At 53.4% G+C, this 15,691-nt stretch overlaps 2 protein-coding genes across 2 annotated transcripts; one reads left to right on the forward strand and one right to left on the reverse strand.

Moving 5' to 3' along the window:
- Positions 1 to 8,620: 8,620 nt before the first annotated feature.
- On the forward strand, positions 8,621 to 9,931 carry CkaCkLH20_03249 (fungal zn binuclear cluster domain containing protein; the record flags this gene model as incomplete). The annotated part of the gene is made up of 2 exons (XM_038885968.1): positions 8,621 to 8,939; positions 9,174 to 9,931. 2 exons carry the CDS (start codon positions 8,621 to 8,623, stop codon positions 9,929 to 9,931), a joined length of 1,077 nt encoding a protein of 358 aa, XP_038748477.1.
- A 2,186-nt stretch (positions 9,932 to 12,117) lies between these two features.
- Positions 12,118 to 15,079, reverse strand: CkaCkLH20_03250 (uncharacterized protein; the record flags this gene model as incomplete). The annotated part of the gene is made up of 3 exons (XM_038885969.1): positions 12,118 to 12,463; positions 12,532 to 12,599; positions 14,867 to 15,079. 3 exons carry the CDS (start codon positions 15,077 to 15,079, stop codon positions 12,118 to 12,120), a joined length of 627 nt encoding a protein of 208 aa, XP_038748478.1.
- Positions 15,080 to 15,691: the final 612 nt, after the last annotated feature.

The raw sequence follows: 15,691 nt of genomic DNA on the forward strand, positions 1-15,691 counted from the left end.
ATTCTCCAGGCTTGCCCTGAGAAACATGACCAGTCATGATGTGCCAACGAGACATGGAATGACAATCTCGGACGAGAAGCCGTTCTACCAACAGTGACTTAAGAACATGTTTCAGTCTAATGTAAAGGGTCAAACCGATTTGAATGGCAAGCCCAGTAAGCTCTTCTCAGTTTACAATACCCCAAATGTTCATTCCTTGTCATGTATCATTCGAATCACTTGGTTTATAGTGCAATAATCAAGCAGGTCGTCATAGAGATTACACTTGTACTCCAAGTCATGGTGTAGCATGAGGGTTTCAACATTATTAATGGTCAATCGCTCAATGTTGTCAGTTCAAGACATTCATTTATAATGTCAAACTCGCTCGTGATCTTGAGGCTAAGTTCGGGCAGCTATGATTTGTTCTTGGCTGCGCGACTAGGTCTCTCACTCATTTCTGTACGCTGAGACCTCACCAAAGAAGATTGTCTTTTCTCGGCTAGGAAGAAAATTTTGCTGTTGCGTCTCCCAAACGTAGGGAGGAAACGTAGTGAACTTTCAGTGACATGACTGAAACGATCAGTTCTCTTGAAGACAGCCAAACACGGCAAGCATGACAGGGCTCAGCTGTGCCGTTCATTGGTGACTGATGCCAAGAGCGGTATATAAGACAAATCATGCGGTCTGGCGTCTTGAACCCCCCCTATACTCTGCATCACGTAGTGAATTGTAGCCTGCTACACCTTCAGGCACTCGCCAACTTGATAAGACAGATCTTGTAGTCACGACAAACAGCAACTGATGCCTGGAGCATAATCCACTCATTTTCATGTAAAGCCGAACCTGTCGACCTCGAAATGAGAATCATGCCTGTGCAGTTGCCATAGACACTCTTCATAAAAAGTGGCCATGATGTTTGTGGCCAGCTCTCTGGAATAGCAGGATGGGAAGCCATTCTCTGTGGAGCGTTTGATGCCGCTGATTTACATGATTGGAGATATGTTTGTGTCCCGTCACTCCTTCCCAATGGTCGCAGGCCGTCACTAATCCTTCTTTGTCTTGTTCGGTGACCCCGAACCAGACAAGACCCTTGCTGGCGTGCTGGCGGGATTTCCGCTGAAAGAGTGCCTCCTCAGCAGATACGAGACTACCACTTCGCACTGAGAACCTGGAAATCAGGGTCGACTTTGGCATAACATCGGGGACACCGTTGAGCCGCTTGAAAGGTCTCAGGCTAGGGGGGTGATTCAAGTCACTTTTGATAAGTCGTCCATGGAATCATTTAGACTTAATCCACGTTCTCAGGAGGATTCACCTTCCGTGTAGACTTGTGGAGTCATTGCGATCTCTCTTGCACGTAGACAGACTCCTGAGTTGAGCCGAAGCAGCTGACCAAGTTCATTTGCTGATATCTACGCTTGGGACTATTTCTATGAGCTTGAAAAAACTTGAGTCGTCAACAGTCACATGAGATGCCTGCGAAAGAAGATAAGCCAGAACATGGACGTTGGTAACTCGGGCAGATGAAGCCCCAAGTCGCGGAAGCAGCCGCCTGGAAACGGAGACATCACCAGCATTGGCGGAGAATCCGTGAAAGCCGCCCACGCAACCATGGTAGGGTTTGATTGAACAGAACCAAGAGGTGCCGTACGTCGGATGACCTTGGTTTAGGGGAAGCTGGTGAGGGTGGCGAAGGTACATTTGATTTGCTCAACCAGGAAGATGTGGAAACTTGGAAAGGGTAGGGAGAACATTTTGATTTTGTGAGACTCTCCGTCGAATGTACTGGTTAAAAAAATCAAGTCACCCAGTATCATACCTAGGTACTGTTGACACTCTACTTGACGCAGCAAAACTGGAGAGCTTGCCAGTTGCTCGCGCTCGGGAGCGCCCGAGAGCAGCCCGAAATCCGTGGACACAAAGGTTTGGCCTGCCTGCGATCCTTCCCGGCTTGGTGAGTTATGCCTTCTTCCCGTCGTGGAGATCGGGTTGACTTGGTCAAGGTCATGGTTGCACTTGCCGTGGCTACCGTGATCGCCTTACGCGGACAAGAGACGGGAAGACCAGCCGAGCGCCACCCTCGTTCTTCCCCGCGAATCTTTGCTTTGGATGGAGGCGTACTTCCAATTTCTTTTCCCAGTGGAAACTACCGAAATCTTCCGCCCTGTGAATCAAACGACAACAGAAGCACCAGACTACAATCCTTATGTGATGGAGTCCTTGATCGTCTGCCTAAACCCTATCATGAAATCAGGAGATATGCTTGAGATCACCTAGCTTTTCTGCTGTTTCTAGCAAGCTTCACGAGATAAAACAAACTCGAGATCTCCAGTGATCCCGAAAGTCGCGGAACCCGCCAACCACTTCTTCTTGACTTGACCCTCCTCATTAGCACCTGACACCAAGTAGCATGAAGTCAAGTGGAATACACGGATTTCGTACTCACCTGCCCGTATCCGATGCGGCATTGACCACCTTGAACGAATACTGACAGCTGCGAGCTTCGGTGGCAACAACAATTACGAAGCGGCCCTCATTTTTCGGGTGTGGTCTGAAATGCGAATCTACAATCGGCCCCATTCCAGCTCGAGTCATCTAAATCGCAAAGGGACTGTCGACGACGGGCAAGGTATCGCCGGCATCAACAGACTTCCGACCGTTGCCAAGGATTGCATAATCAACACGGAGGTCCCGGCCCACTCGCATGCCTCCGGCCTACATTCCCCAGCCGGGCCGCAGTCCGAATTTACCAGATATTGACCAACAGGCCTTGACTCACTAGTGGTTGGGACCACCAACGACTACAGGCCGGGGTAGGAGGCCACCAGGTGAGGGGAGATCAAACCCTCAAGTGACGTCGACCTCGCTCACACCCAATGGAGATTCAACCACCAAGGTTGTGTAGCAGATCACTCGGAACGACGCCAGCTTTTGTGCCGGACCGGGGCCTTTGGGAGCGCAACGGCGATTGACGGGTTCCTTGCATGAGGGAGAATGGATATCCGATGGCCTGGGGACTGGAAGACAAAAGCCCGCGGGTCCACTGCCGAAGTTCCAAGGGCGGTCCCAACCTGCAACAGGAAGTTCGGAGCTCGAGATGCCTGAGACCGCAAGGAGGCGACTACCTTAAAGCGTGATGGGTGGCATGGAGGGGTTGATGGCGTCTAGCCCCATCGTTGACCATCGTGATCCGTGCGGTTAGCAGATCGACAGCGGCATCCGTCGTCTGAATTCAATTGGGATGCCGCATCACGACGATCTTCCCCGAGCTCAGATGCTCCCGTACGACCGGACGACAGATCATTCTTCGGTACCTGAGTGCAGCTGTGGGTTGTGGGTAGGCAGGCAAGCAGTGTCTAAGTCAACCCAGAACTGTGATCAATGGTCCGGACCAGTTTGGACTTTTCAGCAAGGGTTGAGGAATGGGCCTCACGCCAGAAGACAAGACATCCTTGTTCGGCAATTCTCGAACCTGTCTGACCTGTCTGGCTCTGGAAGATCCAAGTCAGAATTTTCGTCTGGACCCCACGGTTGAGTGAACCGTTCGTTGATCTTCCAAGATGATCCTTCCTCGGAAATCGTGGCCGTCTTCCTGTGGCCAAAACCATCAACGACGTGCGCTGCCAGCTTTGCGACAGAATCTCAGGTCCGAAAATCGTTCCTCCTGACGAAGTCGGTTCGATTTACCGATGAAGCCAAAATAGACAAACCCCTTGGATCCTGCGGCAGAATTCACATGGCATTACACGACACGTCTGGCAACAAGCAGGCCAAGCATATACTACGCGAGAGTATTGGATCGAAAAAGTGCTTCGTATGCATGCAGGTATCCGCATCGGCTCTTTCTCAGCGATGAGCGGATTCGGTCTTGAAGGAAGAAAATAGCATCATGCCAAGTCCATGTTGCTTCTTGTCAGACCTCGGGAACTTCGGTTGTCTGATGTCTCTGAGTTCCGAAGACAATGGGATGATTCAGATTTTGTTTGATCGACGATGTCTTTATGGGACGACGACTCAATGCAGACTTGCCGCGGCTCTTCCAGCGGCTCCAACGTCGACGACAACTGCAATGGAAATGCGGGGTGCAGTGGAACTCGCAGTAGCTTTGGGTGAAGGCCTAGCGCTGGTGTCAACCATCCATCCGCTAATTACGTCCAGAGAGTATCCCAGTTGCACATCATGCCAGATCGATTCCTGCAACTTGAACCGGACACGGCATACGGTTCCAACTTGGGCAACGCTGTCGACAATTCTCTCATCATCAGATCCAGTTCATCCCAACTCTGGCATGATGCCACGTCTCCCAGAGTACTGCTATCTTTGGATGACCGCCGTCAGGGTTTCGTCCAAGTCTTCCGGCTGCGAACTAGACCACCAGCAACTTGGCAAACACCAAAAGTGTATTGAAGGGGCCCAAGCGTGTATCGCGGGGCCATGCAAGAGCGCGAGCCGAGTCCCAATCGTCACATTTGCGGCTTTTCATCACCTGCATTTTCTGCTTGGAAACCAACAACTCGACCGCTTTTCCATCAGGCGGTGTTCTCTCTACCATCAACAGAGTTGGTTTGACAAGCGCCAATGTTGGTTCCCCTACCATCCTACGCAGCCAGGAACGTACTTCTGCAGCGTTGCATGATCGGATGATCTTTGCCTACGCCCTGAGTCGAAGCAAGGAGCAGGTGGTTCAGGCAGTTACCATGCTACTGGAACAGCTCGGCATCCGAGTTGCGGGCCGCTAGCCCTGCAACCGTTGGCTGCAACGAAGCAGACGAAGTTGATGCACGCATGATAGAAAGCGAGATGAAAGGGTTATTCAAAGCACCAGTCGCGGGGCCAAAACATAACCGACAGTCCTCGTTGGCCAAAGAGTCCAGACCTTCGACCTGCCAACGCACTTGACGATTCACCCCTGAGCCAAAAGACTCAACAACGGCGCTTCCATTTTTCTAGGTCATTCAGCAGGCGGGGTGTCACGGACCTGACTTTTGACTCGTTAGGGCGCGAACGTGGTGAGGTTGCAACCCGCCATCGGCAGCCCATCTTTGCTCGACTGGGCAAGGCCTACCCAATTACCGCGGACTTATCGTCAATACTAAGGCACATATAGGTCCAAGACAGAGGGATATGCGCTATCTGAGCCTGTCTAACAACCATAGTCATGACATCTTCGAATAGTCCAGCGTTCGAATAGCAGTGTCATGATCACCACTCGCTCATTGCTCTCGAGAAGCTCAAAAGTCGGCCTTCGTAGTGTCGTCATCACTAGGTCCTTTAACGAGCAACCTTGACGATGTGTTTGAGCATATGTCAATCTGCGCATGCCCGACTCAAGACAACGTTTCTCGTTCTCCGTCACGAGAGGCAGTTTGTGGCGATGGCCGATGTCTATTCCACGCCATGACAATCGAGAGCGGCAGGCACCTTTCATCCCATGTCAGTGCTTGGACACACACATGGCCAGGGGTCCGCAAGAATGGCAGGTTGCAGCAGGGATGAATGCAGACGTGGTTCGGCGCGACCCTCAACAGCCACTCGCCATTGATCAGGATTAGAGAGTTGAGAGAAGACATCACGAGTTGAGGACAGTCCGAGCAGGACAGACTACGACTACGACGGCTGCAGCGCCTGCGAGATGACAGACGACAATTTCCCCCGCTTGTCATCTGGCGCTTGCATACGTCTCATTCAAAACTCGTCTCCACCAATATCGAGCCTGCGGAATTTCCTGCATAGTAGTGAGCGGGTGCTTCTTGTTCCTGATTTTCTGCAGCAAAGTGGCATCTTGCCCTCCGCTGTCATCCGGAGTTGGCCACCCCTCCTACCAACCCTGTATGCCCAGACTTTCCACACCCACCTCTTTCACCCCCGTCGTGATGGGACAGGGGTTCGAGGAAAGGGCCGCTCTCAAGCAAGTTGACGGCGTGTGGCCCCGTGCTTCCTGGCACCCGCGAAGACCTCGCAAGATGAGCATGGGGTGTAAGATGGGGTGAGATGGAATGTGACAATGACCAGCCAATGGTCAACTGGGCTGCCTTAGATGAGACGCTGGGTACCCAGCACCTACTATTCGATATGCTCAGTACGGTTCACCAGCTGGCCTTGGAGGCTCTCCGATGTGCAACACGGACAATGGATCATACAGGGGACCGTCAAGGGAAGAAGAGTCGTAGAACTCTCGCCAGTTCCAACACTTCCGTCATACCTGGCGCTTATCAAGTCAAGTTATTAGCCAGGCAGATCGTCTGGAGCGAGAAGGGCCATCACAGAGGCTTGGGAGAGAAGGCCGCATTCTGTTCCGAACAAGCGCTTTTCAACATGCGGTTTCAGGCTTTTTGCGGGGGACCGGGAAAATCATCTGTCCATTTTTTGCCATTCCTCACTTGCCTCTCTCCTAAGCTCGTTACGATGAGAAGATCTGGGACCTGCAGCAATCTTTTCATTTCTGTCTGATTGCATCTTCACTCTCCCCCACCCACCTTGCTACCTTCCCTTGTCATTTCTTGCATTGCTTCGTCTTGGTTCAACTACTCTGGCTGAGACTTCAGTCGTACTCTTTGCCTCTCACACGGCCGTACACGGGATCGATTTGGGCAACATTCGATTCCAGCCCGGACTGAAGCACCAGAAAGTTTGGTTCTGGTTCTCAGGATCAAGTCCGTTCGCCTTCGACGAGTTTTCATCCCTACCAGCTCGACTTCCCCTCTCGAAAATCTTGCTCCGGCGCCCTCCAATGACTGGAGGAGACTCTCGCCACCGCTGAAATCCAGTGCGACGCTTCCTATAAACGAGACTCGCCCCAACATCCATCCTAGTCCAAGATCGAGCTACCCAGCCCTGTGTATCTCAGCTTCATCTGGTCTGGGTGCCGACTTTTTCCAACTCCATTGCACGTCATATCGGCCTCCTTACTTCGAGTCGCCAACAAACCGACACGTCGAAGAAGAGCGGTAAAAGATTCGGCGAATGGTAAACTTTCCATCTTTCGTCTGAGACACAGCTGCCCAGCCCCCACGCCCAGTTGTCAACAAGCGGCCACCATTCAATCAGTACGCTGGTGCTAGCGTGGACACACGACTAATAAGCTGAGATTGCCATCTGGTGGCGCGCTGGAAGGATACAGCCGTCTGCCGCGGGCCATTCGGCTTCGAACACAATTCCTCGAGCTGCGTGCTAATAGTTGGGCATTCCCTGACTGCAGCTAGACGTCAAGGTATGAGCATCACCTTCAATACTCATACTGCAGTCTCTCTACCTCTTAGCGCCTCATTGAGGCTCACAAAACCCCCCGTCTTCTTTATTTCGCCCTCAACAACACTCGATTCGTTTGTTCATGTCTCGTATCTCGTCTCTTGTCACCTCTAGGTACTAAAAGTCCCAACTAGGCTATCAGGCCTTCAAGCTCCAGGACGAGGTGAGATTTGGGTGGCAGGGGTGACTTCAACCTGAGCCAAGCTCTTGGTCATTGGACTCGGAAGGTATTTGTTGACTTCCACATCAAGAACGTGCAAGATCCCTGACAGCTTTGGCTTTGACGGCCAGCCCGACAGATCAGGTACATCCTGTTGTCACCTCACCGAGCATACACCCAAAAACTTGGGCGCCCGAGGTGGAACAACATCGGTAGACGCCTTGGTAAACAGACTTGTTCTATGGTTGAAAAGGCAAAAACGTCAGTCGTTGGCTAGGATCAGCAGTGCGAGTAAGTACGTGCCTTGCCTTTCTTTTCTTGGTTTTCCTCGCCTCTCCACAGAGCGTTCGTCTCTTTCTCCCGGTTGATTTTCGACCTTCCATCTCATGGCGTCGTGTCGTGCCGGACCGTCCACTTAGGGTTGTATCAGAAATCTCATAGTACCTTACTCACAGCTCGCCTCTCTCCGTACCTTGCTCGATCACCTCCGCCCTACTCCCACCACGATCGCCTCACGTGTAAGGCTTCGAACCCTTACCAGCCCAACAAGCCTCGAGCAATACCGTTGCATCTGCATCTCGCTGCAGCATAGTTTCAGGATACCTCTGATCATCTCGTCTGCTGCTGCCCTTCTTTGGGATTGATTCTCTCGCTCTCCCAGCTTGGGTTGCAATCAGCCCACGGCAAGAGAAATAAGTTGGAGAGCCGACCCAATTTTGATGCTGGTCACCTCAGCAAGCTTTCCAACTTTGGTACACCATCCTGCCAGTGCCGCACTCACGGCCAGCCACGACGCTTTCAGTCATCTCCATTGGCTCGTTGTGGCCTTCGCTTCTCGCCCCTGTCCCGTGTCCGCATTGGTCGCGGTGCCCCGTTATTGCAACAAGCGCCTTGCCGGCAACGAAGCTTGGTGTCCCTTCTTTTCGACGACCTCTTGTTGGAACTCCCATCAACAAATCGTGGGATACGGCATAGACATCCTGTATACCAGTCAGTCTATTTCCTCAGCACCCAAGCATAGCAGACACCGACGCCGTTGGCTCAAAACCGTCGATTCAAGCTGGTGTCGTTGAAGGCGCAGCTTGCGCTTCCCCTCTCCGGTACCGCACTGGACTTGCTGTCTTTACCGCTGCCTGAAGCCATATCGTCGAATGGCATAGTACACCTAGTTCCTGGAAACCTCGAACAACCACTGGCTTTGCGGAACACTCCTTCGAATCTTTGACGCCGATGATCTCGGTCATGTCTTACCAGTATCCTACTACCCTACCTCCAAACGGCCCCGAAGCAGCCATGTCCCAAGCCGGATACGCGCCCAACTACGGCGCGCCAGCCCCCGGACCTCCGCTCATGGTCCCGAGATCCCATGAGCAATCTCTCAAGGAACGAAAAGATTCCTCCTCGCAGGCGAGTTTGACGTTGAAACGTTGCATGTCCACGCCTAACGTCAGACCGCGGCAGGCCAGTGCCTCCGACCCCAATCAGGCAGCCCTGGCTGCTGACAAGAAACGAAACAAGCTGGGTTATCACCGAACCTCAGTAGCATGTGGTAAGTGCATGGGCCTTCAGATGTTCCAATCTCGCCACGCCGAACCCACCTGTGTCTTGAAGACGTGTACTAAGATGATACAAGGGCATTGCCGTCGACGGAAGATTCGGTGCATCCCCTCTCCGGCCGACATTCAGGGCAGATGCATCAACTGCATCAGGTTGAAGAAAGAATGCAGCTTTTACCCAGTAGATCAACCGCCGCCGCCACAATCGGCTGATGCGCGCCCAAAAGCACCTTCCCGGGCATCCACGGGACCCAAGGCTGTTTCTGCGTCTTCGTCTCCGGCGATGGCCGCCGGGCAGTCGCCAGACATGTCCCAGTTCCAACAGTACCAACACGTGGCAATGTCATCTGCCCAGAACATGGCCCCGCCTACCATGCGACCATCGAACATCGAAGCGAGTAAGGCACAGCATGCGTTAAGGACCGGAGAAGTCATTGACAAAGAGAAACTAGTGCCTTCGGGGCCAGCATCGATATCCCGTTCGTTCGACTTCCCGAACCAAGCGATCTCGAACTGGATACCACCAGATGGGAGCTCTAGCTCAGCAAAGCCGTCCAATCTGAACGAGACCTGGAGATCGTACTCTCAAGAGTCTCCAATGACTTCATCTTTTTCACCGTACACGCCTCAGGGGCCTGGATCTGCCGGGTGGGGAACGGCAATCAACGCAGACCCTAATGCCCGAGAAGAAATGGGATGGGCCTCTTTCGTGCCTCCGGGCTCCGTACCGTTCCCTAGCGAAGCTCAGTTGTCATCTCAGTACGTCGCGATGCCGCAGGGCCGCTCCTTTGGCAGGAAATCGTCCACAATGTCGATGGATATGTACCCGGGCCACATAACAACCTCTGTCTCGGGTCTCGAACCACACGGTGCATCTCTGTCTGCAGGAGCAGTTCCTCCGTCAGGCTTCGGGTCTTGGGAGCAGCCGTACACCTACACCAAGATGAACGAAGGATGGGGATACGAAGAGCCCAGGGACAACTAAGGGGCCCCGCAACCTGCACAGGACACAGAAGTCAGCAAGAATCAACAGAAACAGCGATACACGGAGAATCAAGGACAGCATTTGCATTTAACGGACCATTTTGAATTTCGCAAGATACCCGCGCCTGCTTTGAAAGCGGCATCATGCAGCCCGGCGCAGATACAAAAGCGGCATTTAAACGACTTCAATTCTTTCTAGGGGAGGGGGCAAGAAGGGGGTAAAAGGGTTGGAGACCACAGTGAACCCCGAAAAAAGCGGAATGACGGTTGTTTAAGCAAGCTCCGGGGAAAATCGAGAAACGACGACGCAGCCCCTGAAGCCGACGCATTTATTTGGTCGCGAGGTCCAAGCTTGGTGCGTCTGCGACACGGGGGCCACACGAGACGCCAAGTGACGGATCCTCGGAGAAGGGCTGGCACGATCCGAGGATCACAAAATCCTCCTTTCGGCACGGCGCAGGTTTGCAGACAACTTGGCCCCCAACGGCTTACGCGCGACGCCGCCTGGGGTGCAGCTGGCTTCTCAAGGCACGCATCATCGCTGCCTTTAGGTGCCACTCGACAGCCACCAGCACATATATGCCTTCACCAGATCTCTCCGCTTTGTCCTACTACCGATATTGGTCCACTGGGCCAAACGATGGACGTCGAATTTGGGTACACAAACAAGCTGCTGGCGGAGCGGAGTGGGGCCGCAAGGGGGGCGTGTGCCGGACACGACGAGCACGGGGTTCCCGCAACGCCGAACCTCGAATCCCGCGGGCCGAGTAGCTCGTAACTTGGTCGTTCCGTCCGGAGTGATGTGATTGCGGGAAGAGAGAGTCCGGAGGCAGTCCGGAGGGAGGACGTACGAACATAGGGTGGTTCGGACTGCGGAAAGGATTTGGATCGGACGGTACCGGCCGGGGGCAAAAGTCTAAAAAGGGGGGAGGTTGGCGAGACATTTCGGGCATTTTGGGGGTGGGCATACGCATTCCGAAGGGGGCACGGGGGTTCGGGGGTTTTGATGACGGCTTCAATTTCTTTTTTTCAGTTCCCTTCCCTGACCTTCGCAATTCTGTCGTTACTGATATCTTTTTTTCCTGCTTTCTTTTCGATTCTGCTTCTATCCTTAACCACCTTTCCCCCTGCACTCGTTACTACTACTTTAGCTTGCTCTTCTTCACAACTCCCTCTTCACGATTATGTAGATTCCGATTTTTTCTCTTGAGATACGACAGTTTTATATCCCCTCAGCCTCTTTTTCTCTCTCTCATATCACCAGACGTGTTTCACTTGCTTTTTTATCACTTCCGTTGTTCTTTTTGATTCTTCATGGATAGATTTACTCTCTTCAATGACTATGTCGATATATATTCTTCAAAAGTGGCAACCAACTGTCCCTTCTGCAACGTGCTGCATGTCGACGACTCGGTCTCAGTATGGATTGACCCTTCAGCGCCTAAGCGTACGTTGTCTCGCCTTCCTAGATTGGTGATCTCGGCGGTGATTCCTCTTTCTTTCTTTGGAATATGTCCGCATGTCCGGATAGCGCCTGCTACTGCTCGGAAATGGTTATCTTCGGGTCATTTCCCCCAGAGGATCCACGGCGAGCCAACTCATGACGCGGAACTCCCTCGGGATTTGGACGGCGAGTCGATTGTCTGATGACTGAGAACGAGTCCGTCAATGCAGTGATTAGTATTACCCCGCCTGTTTGTTATGCATTTTTTTGCGTCGAATAGTCAGATTCAATGCTCGCTGAGCCGTTTCAAGGACGTTGGCCTCGGCTATCGATGTCCCGGATCGATTCGGTGTACCTGGTCGTCATATTCTCGGGAGATATGATACCGACAGGCGTCCGGGCTGTGCATGGTGTTGTCCTGCAGTTGGACGAAAAAGCGCTGTTGGCCGCTCCCTGAACTTGGTTCCTGCATCCAGAGCACAGAGTTTTCTTCTTTGAATGTTGAATGTTAAATGCGTACTCGTTGGGTATGGCGAGACGTCGAATGGAGCGGGAATAAGGGTTGCTGCATTGTATTGCGCGGCGTATTGCAATTGTTCCCGCATTCAGAATCGCACGTGCAAATTGACAAACGTGTACCGAAGGATCGAGGAATTCAATCATGCTCGAATTCATTTCCCTCTCGGGCGTGCTGGAAACCATCAACGGCCACCCACGCCCACCAAAGAAAGAGACAAACTGCGTCACTGGACCAGCTGCCACGTGAGCACCAGGAGCGTGATATACGCTGACAGGCTCAGCAGAGTGAGCAGGGCGACGCTGTTCCCCGAGGTGCGGAACTTACGGACGACGGAGACGGAGCCGTCGGCCTCGTCCTTGGGAGAGGTGAAGAACTGGCGGTTGCCCTCGTGGCGGCGGTAGATGGCGACGAGCATGACGGCGGCGCCGTAGACGGCGAAGAGGGCGCCGATGGCGTAGAACTCCGAGGTGAAGATCTTGAGGATGATGAGGGCGAAGGAGAACTGCGAGAGGGCGGTGCGCATGTAGGCGCCCTCGAAGGTCCGCTGTGCTGCGCGGATCTCGACGAGTCTGGTCGGACGGTCAGCCCGGTACGCCGAATGGAGTGGAAGGGAAACGGTGATGGAGCTGGATCTTACTCTTCCGCTGTCAAAATGACCGACCGAGCCCGGTGGAGGCGCAGGTGAAGGTGATCTTGTGGGTTTGGCTGCGCGTGGGAATTAGCCGGGTTTTTATGAGGAGGAGCGTGCTTTTTGATGCTCGAATCGCAGGCGGAAGTGACTCTTCTCTCGGACGTACCTGGAACATCGTGAAGAGCCGCAGGCGAAAACCAGTCTCGTCTAAGTGTTTGCTCCTCTGTCACGGAATGATCGGTTAAGTCCTCGGACGCGCTTTCGGTTGGAGTAAGATTTGATTTTTGTGGTGGTCTACTGCAGTCAAGCTTTTGAATATGGCCGTGGCGGAACGTAGGGCTGATGTTGCTCCATCCCAAAGGCCGAGGACAGCGTTCGGGGAGGTTTAGAGTTCCGTGGCAGGTGATGTCGGGCATTTCTTGGCTCGCCGATGGTGTCGTGGATCAGGTGTGCGGCTGATTAGATAAGGAGCCCAAGTGACCGATAGCCAATGACCGACTTTGAGGTGGGGAAGCTGTGACGGAAAGCTCGCGTGTCCATCCTTCCGGTCTGCTCCTGCCATTGCTTGCATTGTATCCGTACCTATTCTAATCACTGTTGGCTGCACCTGAATTGTTTGTCTTCATCCCGCCCCAGTCTCGCAGCTTCCACGCCGCATGCTCGAATCTATCGAATTGTTTGGGGACTTTGGTAAGATTCGTCTTGGCATTGACCGTTGAAGGATCCAATTGGTGCATTCCCGGTTGGCTGACGCCGAAAGCATTCGTCCAGCAGGTGTGAGATGTTCGGGTAGTGCACCGGCCCAATCGAACAGTAATTAGCCAGAATGGCGATGATCTGGATGCTCATTTGCCTTTATTTTCGGCAATGTGACGCAACCATGGCAATCTCATGTCTCTCTTCAGTGGTGCCAACAGACCCCTTGGTTCAGTTCAGCTGATGGCCTCAAGTATGATTTGCACCAGTTCGCCTGTGCTAGAAGGTGCCCCTGTATTTCATGCCCATCTTTGTATGTCAGGGCAGATTTGACGTTGATCATCCGACTCCGCGGGATTAAACAACAAACAATCAAAAACTTGTGCGGCAGTGTATTGGGGGAAATGCCGGCTCATTCAAGACTGCCGTCCCGTGCCGCATCAATAGACGGCATAACGGGGTCGTTGGGGTCGGTGTGGCGCTGCGCAGCCTCGATGTTGGTTGTTTCGCGCCGTGGTCGGCGAGGTGCACCGCCCCTGTCGAATCCACGATAGAAGGCATCGCCTAGGGTTCCCGACATCAATGAAATATCCGAGTCCCATCGTTGCGGCTTGCGGCTTGCGGCTGTGCACAATGGTGCCAGGCCCCGCAAACGACCTGAACTCCACGGTCCCGGTGTCCGATGCGGAGCGACGAGCGGATGGAATTTTCTCTTGGATGCGAGAGCGACGCCGTCATGAGATTTGCGGTTTTCTGGGTTCCTCTCCCAACCTAGGTAGCCCTTGTTGTTGGCATCGACCCGGCGCGTGGGTACTGGGCTGGAGGCGGTAATCACTGTCAACCTCAGCCGCGACACTGCAGCGATAGTCGACAATCCTTCGGAGAGAATGCCTAGCATCCGGTGCGCGTGCTGGCCGATGACATCAATCGTCTGCAGGGTTTTGGCGCATCATTGCTGGGTTGCTGTCAGGTCGGTGTACGTCGAACTGTCTAAATCAGCCGGAAGTGGAAATCTGCCGCTCGGTGAGTACAGAGTACAGCCCAGGGTACTGGGCTGACCGTAGAGTCGGTGGTTAAGCTCAAGGGCGATACGGCAGTGGCTGGAGTCTGTAACCCGAGTAAGATGGACCGATATGGGGTATGGTCGTGATGTTTTGACGAGACACAGAAAGGACGACAGCGGCGGAGGAATGGTGTCTGAGTGGACGATAGAAGATGACTTGGAGGCACGGTGATGCTTAGCTTGCTTGCCCTTGTGCGACACAGGGCAGGGTCAGGGTACGATCGACGATGAATCTGCCATGCGGTTACAGAGAAATTGACCACGGGCCAGTTCCCGGCAAGCGTCCATCGATTCGGCGGCTGAGCGACGGGTGCTTGACGATGAAAAAAAAAACATGAAAAATGGTGGACTGGTTCGCCCTGGGGCTGAGGAAGAAAGCCCAACGAGTGCTTCAGAGAACGCCTCGTGTAAGTGGAAATACCACATGGATTTAGGTTGATACTGGTAGAGAGATACTTGTGATTTCCTGCCGTGTTTAGTCGGTGTTTCGGGTCCTTCCTAATCAAAGCGGTTCAGGTGCGAGCAGGTGTGAGCAGGTGCGCCGGCCCCCATTCCGCCCTACGGGCAGGTGAGCCCCACCACGCCGTGGCCGTGAGGAGACTCCACGAAGTGCCCTCCACTCAGGGCCGAGATTTGGACTCGGTTGCCCCACAAAGCGGGGCGGGCGCCATGCTGCATGAGGTTCGGCGGAGCGAGACGCTGGACGCTGGAACCAGTGACGGCAGGAGTGATGGAAGGGAAAAGGGAAACTTTTTGGGGGTCCAGGGACAGAAACACTGCTGAAAAAACATCCATGCGTGATATGGATGGATGGTTCGCATTTTTTTATGGACATTCCGCGGCCTGGTCGCCTTCCTGCAAAGCGATGCAAGGCGACCAATACCCCTCATTATCGACGTAAGATCGGTATGTCATGTCTAAGTACCTACTCTCTGGGCTTACATGTCAACCTTCTTGTCCGCGGGCACATATCTGGCAACGGTTGGAAGAGGCTTTCTTTGAGGGTTTCGGCCGAAGAAACATGGTCTGAACTAAGATTAATACACAGGCACACATATCCGGTCCTCAACTGCGTCTTACCGTGCAGAATAAGAGGGAGGCGTCGTGGCGGCGCGTTACCGTTTGGGTAGGCTGCGCACGACGACTAGGATGTCACCACCCACATGCTTCGGTTCATCAAGACAGTTGAGGTGAGGTGAAGTGAGGTGGGATGGGATGGAACGAAGAGCTGAACCCAGAATCAGAGACAACCAGATGAGAGCGTACCTTGAGCTTGAGCTTGATGCAAGTTGCTAAGGTAGATAGGCAGACAGCCAGCCCTAGACGGTTTTAGTCTCTGGACCCCATCCCGTCCAGTCTATATCTCGTCTCAGTCTCGCTTGTACCTATCCGTCTCATGTTGACTGG

Source organism: Colletotrichum karsti (genome assembly GCF_011947395.1).
Source record: "Colletotrichum karsti strain CkLH20 chromosome Unknown Scaffold8, whole genome shotgun sequence".
NCBI lineage: Eukaryota > Fungi > Ascomycota > Sordariomycetes > Glomerellales > Glomerellaceae > Colletotrichum > Colletotrichum karsti.